The sequence below is a fragment of the Gymnoscopelus braueri genome (genome assembly GCF_963280865.1).
Source record: "Gymnoscopelus braueri genome assembly, chromosome: 19".
Lineage (NCBI taxonomy): Eukaryota > Metazoa > Chordata > Actinopteri > Myctophiformes > Myctophidae > Gymnoscopelus > Gymnoscopelus braueri.
The window spans coordinates 8741240-8768927 of NC_137621.1; the positions used below are offsets into that span (position 1 = coordinate 8741240).

At 42.0% G+C, this 27688-nt stretch overlaps 1 protein-coding gene across 1 annotated transcript; it reads right to left on the reverse strand.

The window, feature by feature from the left end:
- Positions 1-2978: 2978 nt before the first annotated feature.
- On the reverse strand, positions 2979-27382 carry LOC308075119 (striatin-3-like). Its single transcript, XM_080414757.1, has 16 exons — positions 26800-27382; positions 22048-22151; positions 21739-21809; positions 20745-20826; positions 17718-17867; positions 16137-16266; positions 15662-15800; positions 14071-14213; positions 13797-13975; positions 13195-13242; positions 12919-13040; positions 10850-11017; positions 9286-9426; positions 8494-8592; positions 7535-7621; positions 2979-3829 (listed from the first exon to the last, which is right to left on the reverse strand). The coding sequence occupies exons 1-16, from the start codon at positions 27115-27117 to the stop codon at positions 3660-3662; spliced, it is 2151 nt and encodes a 716-aa protein (XP_080270883.1). The 5' UTR covers positions 27118-27382; the 3' UTR covers positions 2979-3659.
- Positions 27383-27688: the final 306 nt, after the last annotated feature.

Genomic DNA, 27688 nt, shown 5'->3' on the forward strand with positions numbered 1-27688 from the left:
TGCGGTCTTGTTTCCAATGAGGGCCTGTGAGCAATTAGGGGTTAAGAGTCTTGCTCAGGGACAAATTTCATCGACACATTTGCTGGTCTGGCCTAGAATCGTACCTGGGGAAACCAGGGCCTCTGGCTCCCTATGCGGGCTCACTCATAAACATATAAAGGTAGACGCCTCCTCTGGCTCTGAAGCGTCTGTATGGCGGACGCGCTTCCGCTTCTGGGGGGGCAGCTGGAAATTTCCATGTGCGTCACAGAAGGGGGCGTTCAGTAGGCCAATCAGAGAAGGTGGGGGCGGGACAACTATATTCTGACAAGTCCTGGAAAAGACGCGCTGTGGTTGGCCAGTAGTCAACACGCTGTGATTGGCCAGTGCCCGTTTCCCCCGGAAATATGGCGGCCACCATACCAAACATGTCGCTCCAACGAACTGCAGAGGCCAATGAGGTATCTAGGTTTCTATATCTATGGGCTCACTAACCACTCAGCTATGGCCGCCCCATGTTGGGGAGGAATCAATAAGGACTAAAAGTGGGGAGAAAAAGGGGTAAAAAGCAAAACATTAAATGAAAAAATAAACTAAAAACAAATAGCCGATCTACTAACTCACAGATGCAACAGATTAGCAATTTTTAAAAACATTTCTCCTATGATGACATGCCTAGATACCGCTGTTGTAAAACAAAAGTCAAATAATGGTATGGCTGATCTACCTAGCCTGGAAACCAGACGAATCTGCCATTGCAAAAAAGATAAGTTGCCCTCGTCAGATTTGGTCTGGCACGGCTGTTGTGATTGGATTTCACTCCCGCCGAAGTAGTGAGGGACCAATCATATGGGCCGGGTTTATCACCAGTGGGACCTGTTGAATTTGCCCCTTGGAAATGCAGGTTCCACACAGAGATTCCAGACTAATATCTACACAGTGATATTAGTCTGGCCATGCCAGGCTATGAGATACCGGACAAACCCACATATGGGCAGTGGTGGAAAAAGTACTCAAATGTTTTACTTAAGTAAAAGTATCAATACTGCAATGTAGAAGTACTCTGTTACAAGTAAAAGTCTGGAATTCTAAATTTACTTGAGTAAAAGTACAAAAGTATTGGTATCCAAATGTACTTAAAGTACCAAAAGTAAAAGTACTCAAATATTTGAAAATAGCAGATCTTCAAGCTCACAACGCGTCGCAATGCGACGCGCTGTGAGCTTGTAGATCTGCTATTTTCAAATAGCCTACGTATAAAATAGGTCTAAAGTGATTAATGTATTTTTTATAATAATTTGAATCTGCAAAGTAACTAGTAACTAAAGTTTTCAAATAATTGTAGTGGAGTAGAAGTAAAAGTATAGACAATTGGAAATACTCCAGTAAAGTAAAAGTACCTAAAAATTGTGCAGCACTTGAGTAAATGTACTTAGTTACTTTACACCACTGCATATGGGTCTGGCTCTAGAACCTGGATGGATGAAACACAGTGGTTCAGTAATATCTGTTCCCAGCACACTCATCAGAAACGGTACAGAAGCACATCACAGCAGAACAACTTAAAAAGCAGTAACACAGCAAAACACTGAAGAATTGAGAGATCTTGACGTATTGAAAATACTCTGGAATGATTCTGTTAAAATAGAACCGTTTAATAATTAACCTTTAAAAGGGAAATGTCATCATCTTCATCAGCCAGAACAAACGAGAGTCTGAACAGGCTGTGAGTACAGTTTACAACATTTAATATTATAGACATTTTATATACATTTCTTTTCAGCCGTTTTTTGTTTTGCTTCTTTGAGACACAATCTTTCAAACCTGTCGTTTGTAAAACAAATAAAAGTACAAAACACCAAACTGATCAGAATGTTGTTGTTTTTTTCTCCTCGTTTTGGAAGACTAGAAAAAATACTTTGATGGTACTAATGGTGGTTCTTGATCGTGGTATTAATCATGCAATTAGACAAACAAAAATGTAGTTTGGTACACCACACATTTTAGCATGTTTGAAAATAAAATGGTTTTACAGAATAAAACAAAGGTTTTATGAATCCGTACGAGCCTTAAAATACGTCCCCTAGCAACACACACTGGCCCGTTACCTGGCAACTGTTGCCACGGTAACTATTTGGTTGTGACTGATGAGACAGGTTTTAATTCTGCAGTGAGACCGGTTTTAGTCCTGCAGTGAGACAGGTTTTAGTCCTGTAGTGAGACAGTTGGCCCTGTAGTGAGACAGGATTTAGTCCTGCAGTGAGACAGGTTTTAGTCCTGTAGTGAGACAGTTGGCCCTGTAGTGAGACAGGATTTAGTCCTAAAGTGAGACAGGTTTTAGTTCTGCAGTGAAACAGTTCTATAGTGAGACAGTTTTTTATGTAGTGAGACAGGTTTTAGTTCTGCAGTGAGACAGGTTTTAGTCCCGCAGTGAGACAGTCAGTCCTGGAGCGAGACAGTTTGTGATTCTGCAGTGAGACAGGTTGCAGTCCTGCAGTGTGTGAGACAGGTCGCAGTCCTGCAGTGAGACAGGTGTAGGCAGATGTGCAGGGGCGGGGCTATAGCAGAGAGGATTCTTAAAAAACACTTTATTTTACACTAATATGTTAAATATGCAAATAATGCTTGAAAAGGATGACAATGATTGGCCAAAACAGTTAATTTTCCGCTACATTGACGACGAGTAGGGGGCGGGACTTTAAAACGCAGGGCCACCCAACCACCCACCCACCCACCCGGAGGATGGAACCGTGGCCGTGGTAACCGCGTCCTCCTCCCCGTCCCATAGGCTGTAGCGTTTCAGGAGCAGCAGTGTTTTTGTGAAGGGTCCTCGTGTTGTCCTCTACGCCAGTGGGTCTCAACGTCCGGCCCGGGGGTCCACCAGCGGTCCAAATGGACCCTTGCGGGTCTGTAACTCTGAGAGTGTACAAATGGAACCAAATGGACCCGTAAGACGGGTCCATTTGGTTCCATTTGCACACTCTCAGAGTTAAATGAAGTTTACAGAATAGATTAGGATACCAATATAGTTTAGTTCAGTGATTCTCAACTTTTTTAAACTTCAAGGACCCCCAGCTCGATATGCATTAGACCAGTGGTTCTCAACGTTTTCAGGATGTGACCCCCCCCCCCCACCCTGACAAGCAGTTGGAATTGTAGGAGTTGAGGCATTACATTTAGTTTGACTCGGTTCCACAGATAAATAGTGAAAATAGCAGATCTACAAGCTCACAACGCCTCACAGTAGATATGTAATTCCAAATAGTTTCTCCTCCTCTTTCTTGTATTATTTGACAATTTGGCCCAATGTTTGATCAGTTTCTATAGTATAGTTTGTTGATTACTTTTGATGCAGTAATGGTCTTTTTCGTTACTTTTCGAGGAGTTAAAAAGGTCTTAAACGTCCTAACATTGTCACTTTACCGTCATCTGGCGACCCCCCACCCCGGGGGTCCCGAGCCACAGGTTGAGAACCACTGCATTAGACCCCCACGCCACACTTTTTTAATCTCTGGGACCTCCAATCTACACTGTAAGAAATCCTCAGTGTTAATCTAACTCTGGGAGCGTAGAAACCCATTCCTTTTGTACGCTCCCAGAGTTACAGACCCCGTGTTAAAGAGTCCATTAAGGACCCCCTGGTGGTCCCCCGGACCGGACGTTGAGAAACCAGCGCTCTTTTACACGTACACCCTGGCGAGGGCGTCGGCCCCCGCGGAGGCGATGTAGGCTTTGGAGGGGTGAAAGGTCACGTCGTAGATGGCCTCCTCGCTCTTCTTCCTGTGCGCCGTTATTTCCTGAACGCACGTCTTGCTGTCCAGGTTCCACAGGCGCACCGAGCAGTCGTGGCCTGAGGGGGGCGACACAGAACAAAGGAGTTACAACCTCTTATTGACACTTATCTCACAGATATTTTTGCTGAGCTCAACAAGCTGAACAGCTCCATGCAAGGAAGATTCAAACGTTTTACAGCTGTACGAAAAATTTGAGGGATTTATTAAAAAGATGAAAAGGTGGACACAGCGAGTGGAGAGTGGTAATATAAGTAGGTCGGGAGTGGCTTATTGTCGGTAACAGCCCATAACACGCGGGAGTCTGTCCCCGGTACAATGCGCTAGACCCCTGGGAGATGGATTGCTGAGGCGGAGCGCCACACCTACCATCAGCTCCAAGCCGAGCCGTGCTACTCATACGCTGAGTTGGCGGTGCCGGGGATCGAACCCATGACCTTGTGGTCTAAAGGCGAGAGCTCTACCGACTGAGCTACCCGTACACATTTCCATCACTTGAGGATTATACTGACAGTACTGACATTAAAGACATTATCAGTGGCCATTTGAGGAGGCTTGTGTCTCAATTTGAAAAGTACTTTGCTGAGTCTGACCAGTGGCGCTGTGACAGCAAGTGGATCCTGCTCCCATTCAGTGATGCAGCAGCAGAGGGTTCAAGCTTAACTCCCACAGAAGAGGATCAGCTCATTGACATGTCCACAGACTCTGTTAGGAGGCACACGTATGAAACACAGACCCTTGCAAAGTTCTGGATGAGTTGTAAGGCAGAATTCCCAGAGCTTACAGCAAAAGCAATGAAGTGTCTGTTGTTACCTTTTGCAACAACCTACCTCTGTGAGAGTGGGTTTTCCACACTGACTTATCTGAAGAGTAAGTACAAGGGCTAGGCTGGAGCCAGAGAATGACATGAGACTGTAGACAGACTGTGTGCAACTCACCATGCCCAGAAATCACACTAACTGTAAGTGTAACTTATAAAGGTTATTGATGCTCAATTATTTCACCTTTTGCTTCAGTGATTGGAATAGCCTTGAATGAAAATGCTGCATTTTTATGGTTTTGTCAAGAAGTCAGGAAGCATGTTGTACCTTGTACTCATTTATAAAAAAATATATATCCACAAGTTTCCTAGGGGTTGTGAGCATCACTTCCTGTCAATTTGATTGGATCAAATTGACAGGAAGTGATGCCCACAATGCCCTAGGAAACTTGTGGATAGAAAAAAATAAATGGAAAAAAGAACAAAAATAGAAACTTGTCAAGCCTGCTGTGAAATGTGTCTTCAGTGTTGCACATTTGTCTCACATCACACAATTGTGTGATTGACTGAAAGAGACTTATTTTGAGAGAGGACTTGGGCTGTCCTGCTTGGTCCAGGGAGAAGACACTTTTGTAAATAGTTTATGCATTCAAATGTGTCAGTATATCCAACAAAAATGTTGTGCTTGCCAATGATATCCCTGATCTTTACTGATAATAAAAATGCTTTGAAAACCATTTTTTTGTGTCCAGCTCATGACTGTGATAGTGTGATTAGTGAGTAACAAGTAAGAAAAAAAACCTGAATCTTAACCCATGGAATGGTGCATGAACCCCCACCACTATTGTGTGGGGTCGGTCTATGATGGACCCACCCGACACAATAGTGGTGGTCCCCAGGTTGCTTTTAGTCAGGATGGTGGTCCCTGGGTCAAAATCAGTTGAAAACCCCATGTCTAAACAATGTACTATTGAAATGACCATTTGAAACTATAACATACCAGGTAAACAATGAACTTAGCATCCATTGGTCCACACAGTGGTGGAAAAAGTACTCACATTTTGTACTTAAGTAAAAGTATCAATACTGCAATGTAGAAATATACTCTGTTACAAGTTTTTAAAAAAATATCCGGTATTCAAAATGCACTTGAGTAAAAGTACAAAAGTATTTGCATTAAAATATATATAAGTGCTGAAAGTAAAAGTACTCATTTTGCAAAATGTCCCATTTCAGAAGTTTCCAGATGTATGAAAATGCTTTGAAAATAGCAGATCTACAAGCTCACAACGCGCCACAAAGCGACGCGTTGTGAGCTTGTAGATCAGCTATTTTCAAATAGCCTATGTATGCATAGGGCTGAAGTGGTTAATATATGTTTTGTAATGATAATCAAAATCTACAAAGTAACTTAAGTTTTCAAATAATTGTAGTGGAGTAAAAAGTACAATATTTGCCTCTGATATGTAGTGGAGTAGAAGTAAAAGTATTGAAAATTGGAAATACTCTAGTAAAGTAAATGCACACTTGAACAGTACACTACTGCTCTCTGCTGTTCTATTGAGATCCTGTGGTCTGGTAGGACACCTACTGGCTGACAAGTGGTACTGCCTGGAAGGCCAAATTCAACATCTCCCCTGATTTAAAGAAGGTTTATTCTTATTAGCTCTGTGGTAGAAATGTCACCACTGAGATCTCAGGAGGGACAAAAGTTACAGATTGCACCTTTAACCTGAATCCAACTTATTATTAACAAAGATAATTTATAAACAAAGGGGGGGGGGAAGCCCTCATAACTCTGAAAGTGTACAAATGGAACCATTTGGTTCCTTAACTATCAATCATTTAGCTGAGGACCCCCTGGAACCCCCTCAAGGACCCCACTTTGAGAACCACTGCTTTAACCCATTCAATCTGGGAACGCATCTACAAAATGTCTTCTAAATCCTAACAGTTTTCTGAAAACCTTGTTGTTATAATATCAGTGAGTTTGATCAGTGAGATTGATAAAACCTTTTCATGTCAAGGACCCCCAACATTATATGTATTTGGTCGTTATGATGTCGTTATGATCTTGTATATCTGCTATTTTTGAATAGCCCAAAGTATAAAATAATGGTTATAGCTAAAGAATCTAAAATGACACAGATGCTGTTACATATCTGTGTATTTAAGAAGGGTTCTATTTATTATAATTATTGCACAGTGTTTGGTATGCACCCTGACCTAAGAGCTGTCAGCAGCCGTGTGCATTGGCAGTGTGTAACATGCTGGCCATGGTGTTACACACTGTCCATGGAGATGGTGCTCAGGGAAAGTTTGGTCTAAATGTGGTGTCCAAAAGTTTGGTAACACCACGTTCTGTACATCCTGTTTGTGAAAATGTTGAACTTGCTAAGAAGACATGTTAAAATGAAGACTTTCGGGGCAACCTTCGGCTGACCGATTGTTAGATTACTTGTTAAGCAGTTTGATTTGATTCCTCCATAATACAACTCTGTTTGTGATTTTTGCCTATAGAGCTACCGGCGCCAGTTTCATGTACAAAGCCAACTTTTGATGTAGTTTAGAGTAGTTAGATTAGAGTAGAGTTCTCTTGTAATTTTCATTTGGTGTAGATAAGGTTAGTAAGAGGTTTAAAAGTAAGGATAGGTTTAGCTTGGTTTATTTGGTTATTGCTTTGCGCCGGGGCTCATTTTCTGTGTATGTCTAAAGTTAAATTCTTGTCTTGAAAATTGTCTATTTGTAAATTCATTGTATGTACAAATTCATTTCAAACCTAAAAAGAAACCAAAGGAAGGTCATGCAATAAAACAACAATTCACTTTTCAACCTTATGTCACGGTCCTTTCATTCCCTAGACTAAGGATCGTAACAGATGCGTTTCCGGATTAATGAATTAATAGATTAATGAATATATCTCAGTGCTGATTGGTCACTTACTGCCCAATCTGGGAACCCATCGCCAAATGAAAAGGAAAAACGTTCTTGAGAGATTACTTACTGCCTGACATCAGATAGATGCCGTTTGGGTCCACAGCCAGACTGGTCACTGCGTCCAAGTGCGCCACCATGGCATGGATCACTTTCCCTGCGCGCACACACACACACACACACTTATTAACCATATTCATTTTCGTAAAATTTCACATTTCTTTCTGTTCCTTTCTGTTACGCCAATTGAACATTTGTCAAGACCCGCCCGTGTTCTCGCCCCTCTCTCACAGCCATTATTAGCTGCTGTTGCTTGGTTGGACAGAAATATTCTCTTTCCATCCATTACCACGTGTTTTTCATTCTTTTTTTAAACGTGGCCTCCGTAAAGAGGAACATCTCGGGTGCGAACGCAAACAAAGCTGATTCAGACAATATAGAACATCACCAAACCCAGTACTGTTAGTTTTAACAGTTTTAAAAGTGTTAACTTCCTGCTGATTTTACTATTTGAAGATCCGGATCTGCGGATCCAGTCCAGGTTTTCTTCTTAATACAAATAGCAAAATCAACAGGAAGTTAACATTTATATTAAAAAACACAAACAGTACTGGGTTTGGGGATGTTCTATATTGACTGAATCAACTTTGTTTGTGTTCGTTTACTTGCTAAAAGAGTGACTTTGAGGGCTGTTTTACCGTACAATGTAAGTCAATGAGGAGCATATTTTGAATTATCCATTTCTAACCAATGGAACAATTATTTTAGATTTCTTGTCCACCTTTGGAGTTTCATCGTGACAAGGTAACCACACAACCCAAACCTCTACCAAAGTGGTCTTGCCCTTTAAGCAAACTCAGCATAAACAACCAGAAGGAGGCCGAACGAGGGCAGAACAAGGAGGATGGAGCCTGCTTTTTGGTCGGTCAGGGGCCAATCAGAAGGCTGACAAAAGGGTCAATTGACCCTTTGTCACACACAGCTGTGTGGAAACGAGATAGTATGAGAGTAATGCAGTCAAAGTCTCACCTGATTTGTTATCAAAGAACTTGATGTGTCTGTCCTCGTGAGCTGTGATGGTGATGGGTAGTGTAGGGTGACTCACCACCCTGTTGATGTGGTTGATACCTGACACAACATGACACACACAACATGGTTTATACCTGACACAACATGACACACACAACATGGTTTATACCTGACACAACATGACAAACACAACATGGTTTATACCCGATACAACATGACACACACAACATGGTTTATACCTGACACAACATGACACACACAACATGGTTTATACCTGACACAACATGACACACACAACATGGTTTATACCTGACACAATATCTTTACCATAGAAATACATGGAACACTGTCTTTACCATAGAAATGCATGGCAGACTGTCTTCACCATACAAATACATGGAAGACTGTCTTTAAAATAGAAATACATGGCAGAGTCTTTACCATAGAAATACATGGCAGACTGTCTTTACCATAGAAATGCATGGCAGACTGTCTTCACCATAGAAATACATGGCAGACCGTCTTTAATATAGAAATACATGGCAGACTGGCGCTGCCAGCTCAAAAGGCGTTCTATGTGGACAACGCCCCCAATAGTTCAAAATGATTTTTAAAGTTAGACTTACAATTAGGAAAAGATTCAGGATGTGTCCTCAAAGTTTAGTAACACTAAAGTGTGTGTGTGTGTGTGTGTGTGTGTGTGTGTGTGTGTGTGTGTGTGTGTGTGTGTGTGTGTGTGTGTGTGTGTGTGTGTGTGTGTGTGTGTGTGTGTGTGTGTGCGTGCGTGCGTACTTGTGTCTCCTTGTCCGTGGAGGATCAGGGTTGGCTGAGAGGTCTCCAGGTCAAAGGTCACGATATCTCCACTGCTGAATGACGTCACCATGTGGGCGGGGTCACAGCCGATGAAATCTACTGATGTCGGGATGCCGTGTTCTACAAACGCACACACAGACGCACACACACACACACACACAGAGCCATTTTTTAAATATTCAAAACATTAAAAAAATTGATCTACAAGCCTGAAGTTTTGTGATCTTATAGATCGACAATCAAATCTACATTTTTCAAATTGATTCGAAAACTGCACTTTTTGACAAAATATCGGTTCAATACATTGGTAATCAATGGTTAGGACATTCGTTCTGGGACCAGGGGGTCCGCAGCAAAATGAGGAACAGTTTCAACATTTCTCTACAAGCTCACATCTACAAGCTTGTAGCTTGGGGACAAATACATTAAATATTAATTTAGGGTCCTTGACATGAAAAAGTTTGAGAACCACTTCTCTAGTGTTTAGTGTCACGTTCTACAGATGTTCTACATGTTGTGCAGATTTATCATGAAACGTTTCTTTTTACTTTTTTTGGCTGTTCACAAACTTCTTTGTCATCAAAAATACAGCGTATGATGCGATTATATCAGATTCAACACATATGGAGTCACATAAACCCTATAAATATAAATGCAATGCACATAAACATACAGTATATTCAGGGGTGCACATAACTTTTTAGGTCTAGTACTCAGAAGAGCACCTGGAGATGTGACTTGGTGCGCACAAAATAAATGGTCCCGTGCCATTTTGTCGGGGGGGGGGGGGAATTCAGCACGGTGCCCACCGGACAGTTTTGTCAACGGGGGGGTGGGGGTGCTGCACGAGAGAAAACGACGCTCTGCTTCCAAATTCCGCCGATTTTCGCCGTTTCTTTTTCTCTCACGCCGTTTGGTGAAGCCCCCAAGGTTGGTGCCCTGTGCTGCGCTGTTTTTATCCGTCAGATTGGGACGTTCACGGCATATTTTTGCACCATTACGGTGCGTTCATCATCGGTGACGAGTGCCTCTAATGCGAGGCGATGCGAGACACGAGTGGCTGAGATGCGAGTGGCTTCAGGAAGTAAATTCCTAGCCTCGATCTCCAGGCTTTTATTTTTTAGTTTTGCTAAAAAATAAAAGCTTGGAAATTCCTGTCCCAGCTGTTGGTATGCAAAAGCGCCTCGCGTCGTCTGATGTGCCACGCATTATTTATTTTGGGTGCGCATGCGCACCTGCGCACCAGTTATGTGCACCCCTGAGTATATTTACACTTTTAAAAATGTTCAACCATATCAACAAAACCTTTTATTTTTATTTTGAAGTATGAAATTCTGTATTTCAGTTCTTAGTGATGACCAACATATTAAATATGTGATCATGACTGTATATTTTGATATACATTTGATATACATTTGATATTTTGTGTCGTTTGCTGCAGTTGTTTGACTGCTGAATGTTTATTGGACCACAACGCTTTGGCTTTTTTGTCATTTAAAAAAAGAATCAATCAAATATTCAATCAATCAATCAAAGTTCCAACCTGTGTTAGCAGAGAAGGTGTTGATACATGGGTCCTTCTCCTCCGGGTTCCACAGCTTGACCGTTCCGTCCGCAGAACACGACAGGAGGCGGTTCTTAATGCCGCTGTAAGCCAATCCCCACACAGCGTCTGTGTGGCCCGCCCAAGAGCCCGCCAGCACCGTGGGGTCTGATTGGACCACAGAGAAAGGGGAGGAGTTTATAACTTAATGGTTACATTTGCCATATGTTTTGTCATATATTTCAAAGTTGTTACATTGTATTGTTATGTTAGTACAGTCCCTATAACATTTCACTGTTTGTACTGAGAGAGATGCTAGCTTCATTGTTTACCCGGTATCCAATAGTTTCAATGTATAGATTATTAGTTTGATAGTATAATGTTCAGACTGATGCTAGGTTCCTGGCTTACCTGTGATCCTAGTTTACTGAGGCACTACAATGACTGGCCCTCATTTATCAACGGAGCGTATAAACCGGCTTATATTTTTCCATAAATGCGGCCGTACACCAACGTCAAAGTCACATTTATCAACGAATCCTACACAGGCAATCCTAGCGTACATTGGGTCGGAGCCTTGATAAATGTCACGGCTGAAACCGAGCGTCATTTAAATAACACGCCCTTAAATATTCTCGAAACGCCCAGATTTTACGACATGAAGAACCAGAATACGACCAAAGAAAGCATGGAAAGCCAATAAGAAAGAGTTTCGCCGGCTCGCCTCGCCGCCTGTCAAGGCACACACACGCACACAGACGCACCTACTTGAAGCCCACCTGCGTAACGGTACAATCTTTGTCAATGAAGTAGGCTAGTAGCTTACATGAATGACAGATTATGATACCACATCGCCATGAATGGATCCGAATACGTTTGTATATTAATGTATTTAACCCATACCGAGGCGAGCAGTGCACGTTCGAGTTACTAAAATAAAGCAGTCAAGGCTATTCCCATTTCCCAGTGAGACTCGGACCGTCGGGCGGGCGAGTCCACATGCTGTGCCACATTAATGAGAGATAGCCTGGAGAGAACATTAATGGATGAAGGCTGGTGTGTGTTGGACCGTGTGTTAAATGTCTGATCTCCCGGTGGCCATGAAAATATAACAGCAGCGCTGCTGCGCCGGTCTAAACTCCCGAAAATGCGCTCGCAGAAGCGCTCGTATATTTTGAAAATAGCAGATCTACAAGCTCACAACGCGATGCGATCTTCAAATAGCCAATGCAGCCAGATCTGCAAGCTTAACTGAATGACTGTTAAAGCAGTTTGTTTAAATTAGTTTATAAAATATTATATTTCTCTCAGGGATTATTTATTAGTGTAGAAATACATTTTGTGAGATCTCAGCGTACGGTAGGATGAAGCCAACGTCAGGATATATTGATAAATGCCGAAAGTTGCGGTGATCTCGCCGCACGCCCATTATTTGGTCTGCACGCGTTGATAAATGAGGGCCAGTGTCTCTCTGCATTTGATGTATGTGTTTATCTTGCTTATTGTAAGTCGCTCTGGTTAAGAGCATCTACTAAATACCTAAATCGTAAATTGGAGAGAGAGAGTGAGAGTGTGTGTGTGTGTGTGTGTGTGTGTGTGTGTGTGTGTGTGTGTGTGTCTTGTGTAGGGTTGTCCCGATTCAGCTTTTTCACTTCCAATACCGAAACTGCAGCCTTGATTTACGTCTGATACTGATCAGATCCTAGTAGTTTTTTTATATCGGTCGATACCGATATCAATCCGATACCAGCATGTATTTCTGTCTCTCTATTCTGACTGATATCAGGCAGGCAGCATACTTTTATATCTTTACTTTTGTATTACTTATTTTGTAGTCTGGAATGTTGGGAAAGGCTTGATCCAATATACGTCCCCAGAATAATAGTCCACAACACACCCATTTATATGATTTATTATTAACCAATGGGTTCAATCTTCTGCTGAAATGGAGTGCTTGGATCCACTAAGGTGCATGCGTGGTGTGTGTGTGTGTGTGTGTGTGTGTGTGTGTGTGTGTGTGTGTGTGTGTGTGTGTGTGTGTGTGTGTGTGTGTGTGTGTGTGTGTGTACCGTAGTTCTGGTATGGGTCAACAGTAGAACTTGGTACGTTCCAGCAGCAGATGGTAGAGTCCACTCCTCCAGTGAAACACTGAGCTCCACTGGAGCTAACCGCTAACGACAACACCGCTCCGCTAGCAAAACACAAAGGTTACAATTCAGTTCTCACTTATCACATTAGGAGGATTTTGCATGTGTATTGTCGCTCTGTGTGCGTGTGTGTGTGTGTGTGTGTGTGTGTGTGTGTGTGTGTGGCCAAATAAAAACTATGAGTGTGTTGATACATACCTGTGAGCTCTGAACGTATATATGGGTTCCACATCGAATGAGGCACTTCTATAGAAGCACAAACACCTTCATGAATATCATCATCATCATTAGCATAAATGTCATCATCCTTATAATCATCAGATCACAATTAAATGTTTTAATTTTCTCTCCAATTTAGTCGTTATGCCAACCCTCCTCATGTGTATAGTGAAGTCGCTGTCACTGCTGACCCCTAGTGTTGGTGTTGGGGAAGGCACAGACAACCACACGTGTCCCCTGGTAACACATTAGAAGTCTCCAGCCTCCAGTCTCACTAGGACTGCGTAACGCATGTGGAGGAACACGCCATCCCTCCCTGCTCTGTTCCCCGCAGGACAGGTGCAGTGACAGAGATCACCCTCCCCTGCTGGCTTCAATTCTGTTCGCTGGAAGCGGAAGCAACTGTAGAGGAATCGAATCCCAGTTTCCACAGAGGAGGGCAGAAACTCTATCCCTGCGCCACCCAGACACCCCTATGTGAATGAATGTAGTGTCTATTGTATAGTCTACTGTCTGAATAGATGTCGTAGTAGTAGTAGTAGTAGAAAATAGTGGTAGTAACAGCATTAGTACCTACGTACTTTTTAGTAGGTAGCGTTTTGGTGAGGTTCCACAGTTTAACCGTGTGGTCTTCAGAGACGGTGATCAAGCAGGGTTCTACAGGATGGAAGGCCAGACACCGGACTCCGTCAAAGTGACTCCGCAGGACGAACTGAGGACTCCACGTCTTACGGAACGAAGACTCCTTATTGGACAACAGCTGTAGAGGAGCAGGATGTCACACGTTGTGTGTGTAAGTGAACAGTTTGCGAGTGCGTGTGCGTGTGTGTGTGTGTGTGTGTGTGCGTGTCTTACGTCGTAACTGTAGTCCGTTTCGTCGTTGGTAACGGTGAGGTCAGCGAGTTCACCCAATCCAAGGACACTCTCTAGGACATCGTCTGGCCCCGCCCCCAACATGAAAGACTTCCCACTTCCTGTTGGGAAGGACAACGGCTCCACTGAGAGAGAGAGAGAGAGAGAGAGAGAGAGAGAGAGAGAGAGAGAGTTCTCATTGAGATGACAGAGCAGAGATGTCACTGTGATAGTTGAGTGACTGTATAACAGTTGGCTAACAATGTATATACTCTCCACTACACCACTGGTTTTAGTCTCTCGAGCCAGACTGTTGCCTCCCACAAGTTTCAAACCCTTCCGTCAAACAGTGGTTCTCAAACTTTTTCATGTCAAGGGCGGCCTTAACACATCCACCGCCAAGGGCTAATCTCATAATGTACTCACCAGTGCCAAGGTTTTATTGTTGTTTTTTGTTTTTTTCAGGTCGCCATAGGCCCCGTTAAAATCCTTTAGATTGCCCGATCCACTGTTTGTAAACAACGGGCACATGTCCTGGTGTCTACTCGTCGAGACCGCGTGTCAAACGGAGCCGCCATGTTTGAGTTCTGATCGTTTATGTTAACATGGGAAATGCGAGGATGAAAAACTACATGTCCTGTACAGGTTTTACAGGGCTTTTTGTGTACGACTTAGAATGAAGGCAGACGGGAAACAAAAAACGTGATCGCACTTCCGGTCGACATCGGGTGGTGTTACACTGAAAATGGTCCCCCTGGAAAATTGAAAAAAAAAAAATATCGAAAAAAAGGAAAAAGCACCACAGCCCGTAGGCTACGGGATCGGCGCTTAACCGTTGGATTTAACGGCCCGTAGAACTACGGGCCCGGCGGTCAATGTGTTAATACATATAATGTTGGGGGTCCTTGACATGAAAAAGTGTCGGCGTTGTCGGCGTTGTCTCAAAAATAGTAGATATACAAGCTCATAGCGTGGCACCGAGTGCCGCGCTATGAGCTTGTAGATCTGCTATTTTTGAGAAATCGTAAAAATGTGTGCAAATCTTTGAATATATATTTTTTCAAGCGAACATTTGTAACTCAAATCTTTGCTTCTGGGGGGTCCCTGGAACAAGATGATGAGATGGGGGTCCTTGGCCAAATACATATACATTTTGGGGTCCTTGACATGGAAAAGTTTGAGAACCACTGACATAGTAACATAGTAACCCAAATATATGAGCTATGAGCTTGTATATCTGCTATTTTTTAATAGCCAAAGTGTAAAATAATGGTTATAGGCTGTTGTTAAAAATCTAAAATGACACAGATGCGTTCCCGGATTGAATGGGTTAATATGTCACTTGTAAACCGTACTGGTATACTGTCATTTTTATCAATAAAGGAAATCACGTACATACAGAAATGTTGTACATAATATTGTAGGTGTTTCTTACATTTTGAGCCCTGGGTCCAGTGTCTTGCTCAAGGACACTTTGACACAAACCCCTTTGAAGCCGGGGATTAAACAGGGAACCTACCGATTCCGTACCCCTGTGTACTGTTATAGTATACAGTTTTGTGTGTGTGTGTGTGTGTGTGCGTGTGTGTCTCACCCCATTCCGTTCCGTCTCCAGAGCTGCGGGCCTCTCCAGCCCCCTCCCCCTCCCCCTCCAGAAAATCAAACTCCTTCATCACTTCCTCCTCCTCCTCCTCATCATCACCCTGCTCCGTAGCCAGACCCTCATTACACATCTACACACACGCACACACACACACACACAGTATTACACATTTCGTATTGTCTCTGTAGGATGGCAACCTCATATGTCCAAAACTGTTACATTTCAGGATTCAAATGGAGAACAACGATATTATATACACATTATACCTAATGCTTTTTTTATACTTAAGGTCTTTACACACCGGCTGCAAAATGAATAAACAATACGAATAATTTCCCATCACATGACTATTCATATTGTGTGTGTGTGTGTGTGTGTGTGTGTGTGTGTGTGTGTGTGTGTGTGTGTGTGTGTGTGTGTGTGTGTGTGTGTGTGTGTGTGTGTGTGTGTGTGTGTGTGTGTGTACCTTTGTTTTGTGTTTTTTTGGTCTGTGTTTATCTGTGATGTCATCGATAATGTCTCCCTCATCATCCTCGTCTTCATCGCTGTCGTCGGCGTTCTCTAGGAAGTTAAACGTCTCCAACACGTCAGGACTCCTACACACACACACAGACACAGACACACAGACACACAGACACACACACACACACACAGTGTATAAATACATATTCACAGATATTACAGTAATCACGGCCAGGATATCCTCCTATAATTAATCAAAGCTCTGCAGTGGTGTGAAAAAATCTGTTCTGCCGGTTGTCCTCAGTGGCTGGAGCAATTGATCTGAATTTGCACACAGCCATTCACCATTACCATGCGCACAGAACAGCGAAGCCCGTTTTTCACTTTCCATGTGCGCATATCCCCCCACGGGTATGGTCTAGTAATGTATAAATGGTACATGATCCGTTATCAAACTGTTAACACATTAACCGCCAAGAACGTAGTCCTACGGTCCGTTAAATCCAACTGTTAAGCGCCGAGACCGTAGCCCTACGGGCTGCGGTCTTTTCGCGCATGCGCGGTCCGGGTGCACTTTCGGATTTTTTTTGATCCACTTCCGTTTCCGGTTTGATGACCGGAAAGAGAATTATTTGGGATCCGGTTTTGACGATCACGCCCGCTCCCATTCTACAGACGAAACTGAAACTCAATTCTCTTCCTGTAGTTTTTTCTCCTCGCATTTCACTGTTTAACGTAATCCGCTCTAACTCAAACATGGATGCCCCGTTTGACACGCGATCTTCACTGGGAGATACAGGGAGATCTCGCGGATGTAAACAGACCGTGTAGAGCTCAATCTTAAGGATTTTAACAAGATCTATGGCGACATGAAAAAAACAAAAAAACAACAAAAACACCTTGGCACTGGTGAGTACATTATGAGATTAACCTCTGGCGGTCGATGTGTTAAAAGCAGGGGTCATCAACAGGTCCTCAAAGATACTGCAGGGGAGACCGCCAAATCTTTGTGCGATAGGGACTATATTTTTAATTTTTTCACATTAACCACTCAGGGTTTCCACTAGACAATTTTGGAGCCAGCCACCATGGCCGACAGGATTATATTTTATCGGCCAAAGAATAAATGTATCGGCCATATTTATAGGTAACATCACGTGCGTGTTTGCAGATACATGCACCAACCAACTGATCATTACACCTTGTTACGTTAGCGATGAGCTTCTTTCCACTTTATCACAGATGCAATCTTCCTGTTTTTATAGTTAACTAAATAATATCTATCTACTCTATCATGCAGAGGTGTTGCGCCAAAAAAGATCCATCGCGAGAAGGAGTTCTCCTTAACGCTATGGCGCTTTCGAGCCTTTGCACCACAGCAGTCTTTAGTAAAAATAATAAAAAGTTGAAAGCCTACTCTACTTAGTGGGAACACTTTGAGCCCCCCACCTCACGTCTAAAATACACTTTTTGGACAGAAAAGAAAATATTTCACCGGATGGAAAAATCTGGTCAATAGAAAAATTCCATTGACCAGATCTGTAGGGGGCGCAGTGTGTGTGTGTGTGTGTGTGTGTGTGTGTACCTCTTCAGCTCCTGCTCTTTCCTCTTGGCGTCGTTTCCGTTGATGAGCAGGGCGCCGTTGTGCTGAGAGGACGACAAACCCAACAGAGAACGAACTCTCTGACAACGAACGTCTAGGATAGTGTCTGTGTAGCCTACCTCCTGAAGATACCTGCAGAGAGAGAGACAGAGACAGACAGACAGGGACAGAGTGAGAGAGACATTAACGTCTAGAATAGTGTCTGTGTAGCCTATCTCCTGAAGATACCTGCAGAGAGAGAGACATAGAGACAGACAGACAGGGACAGAGTGAGAGAGACATTAACGTATAGGATAGTGTCTGTGTAGCCTATCTCCTGAAGATACCTGCAGAGAGAGAGACATAGAGACTAGCCTGGGATCAATACCTTTTTCGGGTGTGTGATCCGGTCGGGAGCGGAAGCAACCCTATATGCCTCACCCCCAAATAACTCCGGCCACGATCAAGGGCATTGTCATTTTAGGACAAAATACTAAATAAATATAAATGTGAGTGTAATTTCCGGAGACTATGTAGACTAGTCTACCTTTGTAATCCATTCAGCATTTAAATTGGGGAACCAAAACAAAGCGGCTCCGCAAAACCGGAAGCAGCAAAAAGCGGAAGCCGGAAGCTATTTCTTTTCTTCTTTTTTTTTTAAGGCGTTGCCTAGACCGGATCACACGGGCCATTTAATAACGAATACCAGGCTTTCCTCCGAGGTGGAATGCGAGGTTACATAGAGACAGACAGGTACAGAGAGACAGAGACACAGAGACACAGAGAGACAGAGAGAGAGAGATTTTGGGGGCATGTCATTGTAGGCAAAAATGTTCCAACATTTGAAAAGAAGACACCATCTTATGATGAAGTATAAAATAGAGCTTAAATCTGTAAGATTAGTGTTCTGCTAGGGATTCAAACCCACATCCCCTGCATTAGTGCCAAAATGTATGTCTACTGTTGAGCTGTGACTGAGACTCTTTTTGGACTCTCAGTATAACATGCAGTACCTCTTGTCAACCAGTAGGTGTCCTACCAGACCATAGGATCTAAACGTGTCAGTGGAAGAGTAGGGAGACCACACTGCACATGAACCAGTTATATTGTGTTAAACAATTTAGACCAGAAGCCGATTCTAATAACACTTTATAAATCATAAGAGTTTCTGAAAAACATACATAATTGTCAACTTTCACTAAAAATATTATTTTTTTTCAGCCTCTGCAGCAGAGGCTGAAAAAGCAGACATGAAATGTAAAACATCTTTGGCTTTTACTGAAAATTACTTTCATTTGCCCTAATGTTCATTAAAAAATAAATACAAAATCAATTAAAAAAATAAATAAAGAGTCATTAATGGAATTCACAATGATTTGGTTTTATTTCCTTTGATCAATGTATTTTTAATGAACATAAGGGCAAATGAAAAGTAATTTTCAGTGATAGCCAAAGGTTTAAGCTCTCAAATGTTTCTTCTAGTTTGTTTGTATATATCTGCTACAGAGGATGATAAATAAATATATATAGCAACAAATGACCCAGACGTGTTCCCAGCATGAGTGTTATAACAACGTACAGTATAGTAATGTTTCATGAGTGGTATAACAACGTACAGTATAGTAATGTTTCATGAGTGGTATAACAACGTACAGTATAGTAATGTTTCATGAGTGGTATAAAAACGTACAGTATAGTAATGTTTCATGAGTGGTATAAAAACGTACAGTATAGTAATGTTTCATGAGTGGTATAAAAACGTACAGTATAGTAATGTTTCATGAGTGGTATAAAAACGTACAGTATAGTAATGTTTCATGAGTGGTATAAAAACGTACAGTATAGTAATGTTTCATGAGTGGTATAACAACGTACAGTATAGTAATGTTTCATGAGTGGTATAAAAACGTACAGTATAGTAATGTTTCATGAGTGGTATAACAACGTACAGTATAGTAATGTTTCATGAGTGGTATAACAACGTACAGTATAGTAATGTTTCATGAGTGGTATAACAACGTACAGTATAGTAATGTTTCATGAGTGGTATAACAACGTACATTATAGTAATGTTTCAAACACACACAAGGTTTTGGACTCCAGCTTTAACCCATTCAATCCGGGAACACATCTGTGTCATTTTTACATTTATTTGGCTCTTCAAGAATAGCAGATATACAAGCTCATAGCGCGGCACTCTATGAGCTTGTAGATTTGCTATTTTTGAAAAATCTTGAAAATGTATATATATTTTTAAAGCAAATATTTGTAACTCAAATCTTTGTTTTGTTCCAGGGAGGTCCCTGGAACAAAACATTTTGAGATTGGGGTCCACGGCCAAATACATATCTAAAAATGTTTTCTAAATCCTAACAGTATGTTGCTTGGCCGCGGACCCCCATCTCAAAATGTGTTGTTCCAGGGACCCCCCCAGAAGCACAGATCGGAGTTAAAAAACGTTCGTGTAATGGGAATCATTTGCCGAAAATAGCAGATCTACAATCTCAACGCCTTGCGAGGAGAGATTGTAAATCGGATATTTTCAGAAAGTTGATGTAGAGAGGGAAAAAGAGCAGACCAAGCAGTCCCTGCTTCATCTCTCTCTCAGCTAAGGGGTCCTTGGCTTGAAAAACTTTGAAGACCCCTGGTTTTAAACAACAACCTATAATGACATGGCCAAAAAATCGTGACACATCAGCTACATAGTTGCTGATATCGATATCGTCCTAAAATGTAATATACTGATATATTGCTCAGGCTCTAGTGCTAATGTGTCTTGTTCCATGTTAAACAATACCTCTACATGCTGCAGTAGAACATTGGTACATGATTCATATTTATTTACACACACACACGCACAAAACAAGCTTTTGCACTTAGCGTCATTCATGTTTTACCTTATCCATTCGCCAGAGTGGTTTCGTGTGTACAGAGTGTGAGTGTGTGTGTGTGTGTGTGTGTGTGTGTGTGTGTGTGTGTGTGTGTGTGTGTGTGTGTGTGTGTGTGTGTGTGTGTGTGTGTGTGTCTTACTGTCGTAGAAGCTGTCTTCCCTGTTTCCAAGTCAGCTGACTGTTGGCAGGAACTGCTGACACCTCTGTGTCTTTATATTCCTCTGGAGAGGAGAGGAGAGGAGAGGAGAGGAGAGGAGAGGGCACATTTTATGTGGATGTATGGTGTTGTACTGTTTGTAATGTAAACACAGTCTATAAACCGACCTCTGGTTTTTATTATTTAAAGACAATGTTGTTTACCCCAAAATAAATGGCATGGCTTCAATGTGGATCTGAGACTTCATTGGCTAGTCTATGACGTCAGTCATCTGTGACATCAGTCATCTATTCTATGACATCAGCACTATGACGTCAGTCATCTATGACAGTTGTCCTCAAACTAACTCTTTCATTTCAAGGACCCCCAAACTTTTATGTACTTGGCCACGGACAACCATCTCAAAATATTTTGTTCCAGGGACCCCCCAGAAGCAAAGATGTGAGTTAAAAATGTTGTCTTTAAAAATATATATATTATATATTCAAAGATTTGCACAAATGTTCACGATTTTTCAAAAATAGCAGATCTACAAGCCACGCTATGAGCTTGTAGATCTGCTATTTTTGGATAGCCAAAGTATACAATAATGGTTAAAGTGGTTAAAATGATTGTGACGTGCATTAACTTATTTAGCTGGGACCCCCTGGTACCCTACCAAGAACCCCTGGTGGTCCCCAGACCCCACTTTGAGAACCTATGATCTATGACATAATCTATGGCGTATGACTCCAAATTTGGACAAGGTTTCAGCCTGATCAGAGCTACTTTGACTCCATTATAAAAGTGTAAAGTTAAACATTTCAAAAAGTATACAACGTGAAACAGACAAACAGACAACCTGAGCCATCTAGAAGAGGGTCTGACCGGGGGCTAATCTCACAAACCACTGGACTGAGCAGTGCAAAATGTACATGCTGCCAGCAAGGTCAGCATCATAGACTTTCTGTACAGTTATGTAGATCTGATGTCCTACCTGTCTGGTAGCTGGACGTTTTGACTCCCTGGTTCAACTCTGTTCCATATTTTAATTTGTGATATTTTGCTCTGTGGGGAAAACACAAAACATTCATATACCGTAAATAACATTATAGCATCTTTAATCATCATGTTATTAATCATATTAATATTTAATATATAGCATCTGGACATCCATACAAATCTTATATATAACATTGCAGCACTGACTGACACATTCAACAATACAATACATTTACAGAAATATATTTGATGCTGTCACAACAATATATTGTTATAAAGATGAATGCATGTTACTGTAACTTGCCTCTCTTGTTTCAAAGCGTATTCCAACATTTTTATTCGTCGGACCAAATCATTCTTCAGGTTCTCTTGTCCTTTCCTCTCTCCCTGGAGGAACGCTATCCTCGCCTGGACACCACACACACACACACACACACACACACACACACACACACACACACACACACACACACACACACACACACACACACACACACACACACACACACACACACACACACACACACACACACACACACACACACAGTTAGCTCAAAGGTTTTCAAACTTTTTTTATCAAACCGGGGCAGAAGGAAAGAAAAATGGGGGAGAATAATAATAATTATTATAATAATCATTTTTATTTCAATTCAAATTCAATTCATAAGATTATTATGCCAGTTTGCACTTACATCAACCTGGCATCCCTAAACGCGCCGCGTTTAGAGCTACTTTTGACACTTTTGTGTGACGCTGTAGTAATGATCCTATAGTAGAGCATTCATTACGGGATTTTTTTTTTTATTAAGGAGTTTTCTGCCCGACAGCAACGATAATAATGCCTATTGCTTGTTAGATGTAGACCTGATGAAGACCTGTGCGGGGTCGAAAACGTTGTCCTCAATAAAACTATCTCCTTGGAGCTGTTGTACAGTGTGCTTCTTCTCTCCAGTGTAATGTATTGTCGTCCAGCACCTGTGCAGCTTTATTTTTGGATGTGCATGCTTCACCTTGGACTCTATTATAATATAACATTAGCGGACTCTTTAAAAAATGATGCGACGTGATGCGCTGTGACCTTGTAGATGTTTCTTTTTCGTATCTTTTTTTAAAGCTCTTTCTGCAATAGGGGGCCTATTGAGACCATGTATGCCTGTTTAGGGGTCGTTTGCATGGAAACGATTGGGACCCCCCTGCTTTTACGGTTGATAATGACCAGCTTAAAGGTCATTATACATCAATAATACACACCGACATATGGCCAACGACTGGCCAATATATCGGTGGGGCTCTACAATCAGTAGGGTTGTTGCACCAATAATAACACGGCCATTAAGGTTGGCCAATAACAACGTTAACTTCAAGTTATTGAAGTCTTGTTACATCACAAGTTTAAACCAGGTATAAACGTTTGATTGGGTGAAATAATTGTGCAAGCTTCCTACATATTGCAGTTATTATACATAGTTAAATAAGAGTAACAAAGGATGAAGATATACAAAGGCACAAGAATGGTACCACATACAGTAGTCAGCCTTCTATCAGCTTAACCAGATATTGAAGGACTTATGTTTCAGCAGAAAAACGTGTCAGTGCATTCATCTTCAAGTAGACTTGTTACTGTATCAGCGTCTACAGATCTCCCTACGAAACGACAACAATCACACGACTACAGTTGATTCAGTAGATTTCTTTGGCTATTAAAAGATTAGCAGATATACAAGCTTGTAGATCTGCTATTTTGGAAAAATCGAACATTTGTAACTCAAATCTTATTGCTTCTGGAGATTCTACAAATGTCTTCTAAATCCTAAAAAAATGTTTCTATATATCAGTGGTGCTCAAACTTTTTCATGTCAAGGACCTCCCAAAATGATATGCATTTTGCAGCGGACCCCCATCTGAAAACATTTTGTTCCAGGGACCCCCCCGAGAAGCAAAGATTTGAGTTACAAATGTGCACACATTTTCACGATATTTCAAAAATAGCAGGTCTACAAGCACATAGCTATGAGCTTGTAGATCTGCTATTTTTGAATAGCCTTAAGAAATCTAAAAAATGACACCGGTCCTAATGGATTAATACCAAGAAAGTGGATCATCTCACTGCAGTTCAGAGCTTTACACTGGCTCACTTGTCTGTCAACGGATTTATTTTCAAATGACTACTGTTGATTTATAAAGCAGTGAAAGCTTTAGGGCCGAAATAAATGTCTGATCTTGTGCCGATATCATGAACCATCTCTGAGGTCATCATAGGACACGGGTCTGCTCTCTGTCTACCTCTAATACACACTGTTGCATACACACTGTCACATATACACACAACTACATCATTCTAATACACACCGTCACATATACACACAACTACATCATTCTAATACACACTGTCACATATACACACAACTACATCATTCTAATACACACTGTCACATATACACACAACTACATAATTTTAATACACTGTCACATTACCATATTATTATAGTATTGAGTAATAGTATTACAACATAAGAATAGAGTATTCGTTTGGTAAGTGTAACAGAGTATATCAATAATATCGTAAGAGTAATGGAGTAAGAGTAATAGTATTGTTAGCGTAATAGAGAAAATCTAGTATAGTAACTTAAGTGTAGCAAATTAATAATAATAGTGTAATAATAATAATAAAGCAATAGTTGTAGAGTAATATCGTGTGTATTAAATAGCCTGGTTACCAGATCCCATGAACCACAGGCAGAGGATCTCATTGTACATGAGGACACATTCTTTATGTTTATAACTGTACTGTATATTGTACAGTAAGTATTTAATGTATACAGTACTGTGTATATTGTACAGCAGGTATTTAATGTATACAGTACTGTGTATATTGTACAGTAGGTGTTCATACTGTACTGTATATAATTCCATATTAGGTTGAATCATGTTTGTGAGCCACAGCGGTGGTGACAGCGAGCAGCTCTTATTTCTGACGTCAGATGCAGTCACGGTAAAGGCATGCAGCACTCACACAGTCACACACACACACACACACACAGTCACACACACACAGTCACACACACACACCAACAAGTCTGTACAGGGCCATGAACGCACACAGAGTAAAATCCTCCGTGTTAATGTAACTCCCAGGAGTGTAAATGGTACCAAATCGACCCGTTTCTACTATTCAGGCGCGCGCGTGCACACACACACAAACAAACACTCACGCTCGCGCCTCCAGTTCAGTTAACCTACTTGAGGGTGTGTTAGGACAAATACATGGACTGTCACTTCACCTCTCTCTCTCTCATTCTGTCTTCTCGCTCTCTCTCTCTCTGACCCACTGTCTCTCTCTCATTCTGTCTTCCCTCTCTCTGACCCACTATATCTCTCTCTCATTCTGCCTTTTCTCTCCCTCTCTCTCTCTGTCACTCTCTCATTCTATCTTCTCTCTCTCACACACACGTCATGATACTATAAATTGATGTGCACCCAGGCTGGACGGTTGACAGAGAGGTGATCAATGCTGTTGATCGGTTGATCAGAGGATCGTTCTCAACTACAACAGCGTGGCTTCAGTTAGCTGCTAGCGTAACAACCATTCATGGTTCTTCTTATTAGCGTCTCTTTACTGCTGTGTGTCTGTCCACACAATGACAACAACAACAAATCAACACCTTAGCTCAATGGTTCTCAAAGTGGACCCCGGGGACCCCCAGGGGTCCCCACAGAGTGCCGCGCTTGTAGATCTGCTATTTGTGGAAAAATCCCTGGCACAAAACATGTTTTTTAGGGGATCCGCAGCCAAATAGATGTCATTTTGGGGGTCCTTGACCTGAAAATGTTTGAGAACCAATGCCTTAGCTAACACTATGGCTAAAGCTAGCATGACAGTAGTAGTGAGTGTCTGTGGACCAATCCAATATGGCTACTCTGTTATTTATAACAAATCACTTCTATGATTGAGATAACAAACACAATACAATGTAGTTAAGTATGTAATAATCCTCTCAAACCTAGCACTACTACCATAGTCAGTGTTATGATTGTATCCATTAATGGCTTGTACGTGGAATTTAGTCAACACATCTGTTATTAGTAAGTTATGACACTTCAATATCAAACAAACAACAACAAAAAAAGGGTCTATTTGGTTAAACAGGGTTAAAATAACACTGAGGATTTTGCTGTTTAGTTAGCGCCTGATGGTCAGAAGAACTTGAGGGTTTGCTATTGTTGTTAGTTTAACTATTCTTGTGTTTTTCTATTCTATTTTTTTACAGATCCGTTACTCTGACAGTGTGTACACATGGAACCAAATGTACCCCGAAAGAGTCCATTTGGTTCCATTTGTACTCTCAGAGAAAGATGGTTAGCAGCTGGCAGTCAGAATAACTTAAGCCTTTGTTCTCGTTAAGTTTTTATTCTGTTCTGTTCTTACAGATCTCTAACTCTGAGAGTGTACAAATGGATCCAAATGGACCCTTAAAGGGTCCATTTGGTTCCATTTGTACACTCTCAAGAGTTATGGTGTCCATGGCCGTCAGACTAGCATAATAAAACATGGGGGTTCCTTGAAATAAAAAAAAAGTTTAAGAATCACTGTTATGTTATGTTCTGTTCCATTCTATCCTGACAGTATGGTAGTTCTCTGGGAGATTCTGATCTATTCTGTCGGTATGGTAATTCTCTCTCTGGGAGGTTCTGATCTGTTCTATGATAGAATAGAACAGATCAGAACCCCCCCAGAGAGACAGGATAGAACTTCTATCCTGTCAGTATGGTAGTTCTCTCTCTGGAGGTTCTGTTCTATCCTGTCAGTATGGTAGTTCTCTCTCTGGAGGTTCTGTTCTATCCTGTCAGTATGGTAGTTCTCTCTCTGGAGGTTCTGTTCGATCCTGTCAGTCAGTATGGCAGTTCTCTCTCTGGGAGATTCTGATCTCTTCTGTCAGTATGGTAGTTCTCCGTCTTGGGGATTCTGATCTGTTCTATTCTATCAGTATGGTAGTTCTCTCTCTGGAGGGTTCTGATCTATTCTATCAGTTCTCTCTCTGAGGGGGTTCTAACTGACCTGCAGCTCGGCCCGCTCCACCTCCCAGTGGGCTCTCTCCATCTCGAAGCGGGCCCACTCGTGCTGGATGTAGTGCAGGATGCCGGGGATGGTGTACTGCTGCGGCCGAGGAGGGTGCATCTCCTCCGGCTGCTGCTGCTGCTGCTGCCCGTGTCCGCTCCCTCCGCCGGAGCCGAAGCCGGAGCTCCCCCCCGGACCCGGAGGCACCGGGCTGGGCGCCGGGGTGGCGGTGTGCTGCTCCCGGCCTGCCTGCTGCTGCTTCCCGGCCATCCCTCCTCCTCCTCCTCCTCCTCCTCCGTCGCCGGGGTGTTCTTCCATTTTTCTTTCAGGAGAAGTAGTTGGGGAAAAATTTGTATTTATTCCTCCTATTTTCCTCTTCTTTATTCTTCTTTCTGAGTTTCTTTCCCTTTTCTGTGTGTTGTTTTTTTTCTCCCCCTCCCTAAGCGGTGTTTTCTTTTCTTTTTCCCCCTAGCTGGGGAGGTGTTTGAGGGAAGGCTGTGCTTGGTTGTTGTTTTTTTTTACTGTCTGTTACAAGAAGAGTTTAGTGGATTCAGCCCGTCGCCATTTTGGCTCTGCTGCTGCTGCTGCTGCTACCGCGGTGCATGACGGGACATCATCTTCATGTTCATCGTTGCCAGATTCTGTGAGAGAAACAAGCAACCAGGTCTATGAAAACAAGCCGAATAGAAGCAACTAGGCTTTTTTTTTATTGATTGAATACTTTATTAGCAGTTTGCAGAAAAAAAGCACATGAAAGTACAGTTCCATACAAGGTCAGCTAAGAGGATTTAATTGAAAATAGCAGATCTACAAGCTCACAACAACGCGTCGCATCATCTGCTAAAATGTGGAATATTTTCGAAACATTTTAACAACACAAATCTTGTAT